This window comes from Geospiza fortis, unplaced genomic scaffold (genome assembly GCF_000277835.1).
Source record: "Geospiza fortis unplaced genomic scaffold, GeoFor_1.0 scaffold1250, whole genome shotgun sequence".
NCBI classification, from domain to species: domain Eukaryota; kingdom Metazoa; phylum Chordata; class Aves; order Passeriformes; family Thraupidae; genus Geospiza; species Geospiza fortis.
In genome coordinates, this window is record NW_005054705.1 from 101,050 (window position 1) to 106,505 (window position 5,456).

Here is a 5,456-nt window from a genome sequence, read left to right on the forward strand (position 1 = left end):
GCAGGATATGCGGCTGCAGCCCCCCAGATGTCACCCCGGGGAAGGTCCCCCCGCTGTCCCCAGGGCGGGGGTGGCCGGGCATTCCCCAGCTGCCGCTGTCCCCATCCCATCTGTGTTCCCAGCCCTTCCCGCACTTCCTGGGAAAGACCCAGCGGATATTTTGGATATTTTTCCGCAGCATCCGATGCCTCAGCATCGTTTGTCAGGCAGCTGCGGGGGTCTGGCAGGGGCTCTGTTTAAGGAGTCGGTTGAAGGTTATTTTTAACCATTTCACTGCTGCATCACATCCTCAGCCTGGCCGGGGGATCCTGCTGGATTGAGACACCGACAGCCCATCATTATTCCCAGGGAATGAGCCCTAAAAGCAGCCAAAGGATGAGATTTTGGTGTCTCAGGGGTTTTAAATAAATCCATCCCCAAGGCAGTGGGATGAACGCCGATGGATCTGCTGGTGCCTCCAGCCCTGTGGTGCACAGGCAGCACACAGAGAGGAGGAGCAGACACCTCGGCAGAAGGTGGGAACAAGGAGGGGGTGACCCCAATCCCAAAGGATCCCCAAGGATGAGAGCCCAGCCCGGGCCCTGCCTGGCTCCTCTCCTGCAGTAAAAGCGATGCAGGTTCTCCCGGCGATGCCGCAGGCACAGTTTGCGTCCTTGCTCAGAATTTCCCATCTTATTTGGCCTCAAATGAACCTCTTCTTGCTGCTTTTACTCCGTCCTGCACCTGGTGACAGCGACATCTGTGTCTCACCGGGTCTGGGGACACCTTTCATCCCCAGCCCTGGACAGGGACGTGTCCTGGCCGGGCACAGGGAGTGGCAGTGGCCCATGCCAGCCTCGGGATGTGTCCAGCCTCCAGTGCTGCATCCCTGTGCTGGGCATCCCTCCCTCTGGCAGCTCATCCCCTGGCAGAGCTGAGCCCCACCAGAGCGTTTCTGTTCAGCTCCCAGGAAAATCCCCTGCTGGCCCTGGGTGTGCTCAGGCGGCCGGGCCAGGCAAGGCCGAGCCGGGGGAGGGGACAGTGCCAGGCGGGATGGCAGGAGCTCGGCCGGAGCCTCCAGAAGAGGGCACTAAAGCAGGACCTGCCCGCGTCGCCTGTCCCTGCTCCTGGGAAAGATCCCTGGGAACTGAAAACGCGAGGGGCAGCGGCGAGCGTGGAAAACAAGCCCTGATTTCTTGTCCCTCCTTGCCTGGCTGTGCAGAGGGAGCGGGGGCATTTCCACCTTGCCGTGGGGGTGTCCCGGTTGGGATGGCACTGACGGGCACAAGTGGGTGCTGGAAGGGCTGCAGGACCTGGACACGTCCCCCTGTCACTCGTGTCGATGTGGAAATCAGTTGTTCATGGCCGAGGTGTTTCTCCGGGGTGACTCTTGAGCAAAAATCTTGTTTCTCCAGGGAAAAAACCCACCCTGGTCCTTCCCCGTGAGTGTTTCTGATCAATCCCGGCACCAGCCGGCTCCGTGTGACCTCGGGCAAATAACTCAGAGCCTCAGTTTCTCCTCTGGAGTCTGATTCACTTCAGTTTTTGGCCGTGCCACTAAATTGTCACCGAGCAGCAGCTCTGTTCCCTCTCAGTACCGAAGGTGGGGACGTTTGGGGTGTCCCCACGGCTCTTCCTGCCGCTCACCCCACTTCCCTCGCAGCCAGGAGTGTTACAAGCCGTGCCTGTGCTTTGGGGAGATGCAAGATAATGATTTGTGGTCTGTGAAATGTCACAGCCGCCGTCGCATCCCGAGGCCACCACAGGCTCTCGATCCACGGGAAATCCCTCAGCTGGGGGAATTCAGGCACCCACCAGAGCCCGGCTGTGGTGCTGGGCAATCAAAGTTCCCCCACAGCTTTCATCGAGGGGGATCTTTAATTAGCACAAAATCTTGAGGCTTAATTGCACTCGGGTTCATCTTTGTGCTTCCACCTTTTCCCACCAGCTCCGGCGAGCTGGGGAGCTGCTCCCGCATTCCCAAAGCCCCTCCTGCCCTGGAAAGATGTTTTACAACCGGGAATGGATTTTTTTTTCCTCCCAGAAATTTTGCCTCCGGGAGCAGGGACGGGGATGAGCCCGATCAGCCTGTGGCTCCATCCCTCTGCAGCTCCGGATCCGGATCCGGATCGGGGCCGCATTGACTCATGAGCCGACCTTGTGCGCCTCCAATCCGATCCACCCAGCTGGAAAATCGGGTTGGACGGGGCCCCGGCGGGGAGGGAAAGGCTGCGGCCCGGACGGGAGGCGGCCAAGGGCTGCGGGGAGAGCGCGGTGCCGGCCCGAGTCCCCGGGTGTCACTTAATGGTGACCAAAGCAGCTGCCGGCCTCCCGCCCACCTCCGCTGGGACATCATTAATCTTGGCACAGAAGCATCAGGGCTCCCATCAGGAGAACATCGCCGCTGATGAGGCTGATAAATTACAGCCGGGGGGCCGGGGGAGGAGGCGAGCGGCGTTTGGGGGGTGGGCAGGAGGCAAGGGCAGCGCTGGGAAATCTGTGGGATCACAGCGATGCCGAGCTCCCCGAGCCCAGCGGTTGCCTCGTGCCTCAGTTTCCCCATCGGGCGCTCCGGGCTCAGGCGGCCGCGCACGTGTGGGTGTCAGCGGGCACTCCTCTTCCTCCGGCGGGTGTGCAGATAAGAGCCAAGTGGGATGATTTAATCCTTTGGGAAATGAGCTTGAAAACGGACCAAGCCACGGATGAAACGCCGTATTGCTGTGGCAGGGAGAGGGGACAGTGGCACCGCGACCTCGGCTCCCCGGCCGGCCCCCTGCCCCTTGGAGCATCCCAAATCTCATCCCAGCCAGAATGCGGGATGCAGGTCCTTCCCAAGCATCCTGGGAGCTCCTTCTTGTCCCTGGAGCATCCCAAATCTCATCCCAGCCAGAATGTGGGATGCAGGTCCTTCCCAAGCATCCTGGGAGCTCCTTCTTGTCCCTGGAGCATCCCAAATCTCATCCCAGCCAGAATGCGGGATGCAGGTCCTTCCCAAGCATCCTGGGAGCTCCTTCTTGTCCCTGGAGCATCCCAAATCTCATCCCAGCCAGAATGTGGGATGCAGGTCCTTCCCAAGCATCCTGGGAGCTCCTTCTTGTCCCTGGAGCATCCCAAATCTCATCCCAGCCAGAATGCGGGATGCAGGTCCTTCCCAAGCATCCTGGGAGCTCCTTCTTGTCCCTGGAGCATCCCAAATCTCATCCCAGCCAGAATGTGGGATGCAGGTCCTTCCCAAGCATCCTGGGAGCTCCTTCTTGTCCCTGGAGCATCCCAAATCTCATCCCAGCCAGAATGCGGGATGCAGGTCCTTCCCAAGCATCCTGGGAGCTCCTTCTTGTCCCTGGAGCATCCCAAATCTCATCCCAGCCAGAATGTGGGATGCAGGTCCTTCCCAAGCATCCTGGGAGCTCCTTCTTGTCCCTGGAGCATCCCAAATCTCATCCCAGCCAGAATGCGGGATGCAGGTCCTTCCCAAGCATCCTGGGAGCTCCTTCTTGTCCCTGGAGCATCCCAAATCTCATCCCAGCCAGAATGCGGGATGCAGGTCCTTCCCAAGCATCCTGGGAGCTCCTTCTTGTCCCTGGAGCATCCCAAATCTCATCCCAGCCAGAATGCGGGATGCAGGTCCTTCCCAAGCATCCTGGGAGCTCCTTCTTGTCCCTGGAGCATCCCAAATCTCATCCCAGCCAGAATGCGGGATGCAGGTCCTTCCCAAGCATCCTGGGAGCTCCTTCTTGTCCCTGGAGCATCCCAAATCTCATCCCAGCCAGAATGCGGGATGCAGGTCCTTCCCAAGCATCCTGGGAGCTCCTTCTTGTCCCTGGAGCATCCCAAATCTCATCCCAGCCAGAATGTGGGATGCAGGTCCTTCCCGAGCATTCTGTGAGCTCCTTCCTGACCCTGGAGCATCCCGCAGCTCCAGGGTGCGCTGCCGTCACCAGAGAATCTCCAGAGCTTTTTTTGGAGCTCCGAGCCCGAGGTGGGGAGCAGGTGGGAGCTCCAGCAGCTCCCCCAGCCATCACCACCCCGCCGAGGTGATGCAGCAGCTCAGGTTTTGCTCAGCACTTTTGCAAGAGCAAAGGGGACGCTGCGCTCCGGTCGGGGCCGAGATGTGGGAGCAGATAAAGGCGGCGTGACATTCGAGAGCAGCCAGGAAGAGGAGAGGACAGGTTTCAGATAAACAGCGGGCCCCTTTCCCCACAAGGAGGGGCAGCGTGAGCTCTTTGGGCGCCAGGGAAAGCCCCCCCGGGCAGGGCAGGATGCTCCCACAGCCACCAGCCAGACACAGGCTCGGTGCCCGACCCAGGCAGGGCACAGGGGGATTTCTGCCCCACAGGGGCTGGGGATGAGGGAATCCCTCCTGCTTTGGACCTGGAGAGAGTTTCCCTGCTGCCCACGTGGGAAAAGCCACAGCTGGACCCGGCAGGAGCTGCCCCAGAGCTCCGGGATGCTGGGTCAGGGCAGGCAGCGGGGGAGGAGGGTCAGGAATGAGGAACCCCCTGAGCTCCAGCAGCCTGTGGAGCAGCAGCTCAGTGAATGCCACTCCGGGGGCCGGGGGATCCCCTGTGACATCCCCAGGGGGCTTTCCAGCCAGGCCACCCCCAGGGTGGGCTCGTAGGAAGCCGTAGGAAGGTTTGCTCCAAAGGTCAGGGGGCAGGAGAGGAGCCTGGCACCTCCAGGACGCTCAGATCGGGGTCCCCGTGACTCCTCGCTGTGTGCACACCTCCTGGGGTGTGCAGGATGTGGTTTGGGGCAGAGCAGCAGCTGCGCAGGGCTGCTCCCCTCTCCAGCCCTGCTCACCCCCTTTTCCTCTCTCCCCAGGCACCTGGGACCTGAAGGATTTCGTGGAGGATTTTCACCTGGGCCACCCCGTGGCCGCGACCCAGTTCCTCACCAAAAACTGCAAGGATTAACCCCGGCCATCCCTCCCTTGCCCTGCACATCCCCACAGCCCAGAGCCACCTCTGCCCGGAGCAGAGGGGCCCCCAGACCCACCGAGGATGAACCCACCCTGCTCCCAGCCCAGAGCTCCAGCCCCAGCCCCTCCCCTCCCACAGCCAAGTTTTCCTTTCCTCTGGGGAACATCCCAGCTCGCCCGGTTATCCCGGGAATTCTGGCATCTCCCCTTCTCCCCCCTTCACCCCGTTTCTGACTTGACCCCCTGTATGTCCCCCTGGCACTTTGGGGACTTTGAGTTTGATGCCTGCAGCTTCCTGAATAAAGTTTGGATGGAGCACAGGGGGCTCTGTGATGGCAGCGAGCGCGGGGAGGGGCAGTGCCCGGTGAGCCTGGCATTTTGGGATCTGCGGGCAATGGGAGCAGGGGGTGGCCAGCCAGACTCTCATTTAGGTGACCCCAGGGTCACCCAGGAGGGGACAGGGACACTGATGCCTGTCCAGGGGTCCCTTGGTGGCACCGCATGGGAACCGGGCACTGCCCCGGCCCTGCCCTGCCTTTGCCCTCAGCCCGTTTCTCTT

At 61.2% G+C, this 5,456-nt stretch overlaps 1 protein-coding gene across 1 annotated transcript in view; it reads left to right on the forward strand.

Moving 5' to 3' along the window:
* PEBP4 (phosphatidylethanolamine binding protein 4) overlaps positions 1-5,180 on the forward strand; it is a gene marked incomplete at its 5' end in the record, with an annotated part of 82,838 nt that extends 77,658 nt beyond the window's left edge. Inside the window, 1 exon segment of the mRNA XM_031065221.1 lies at positions 4,801-5,180. Coding sequence (XP_030921081.1) covers positions 4,801-4,892 — 92 coding nt within the window.
* Positions 5,181-5,456: the final 276 nt, after the last annotated feature.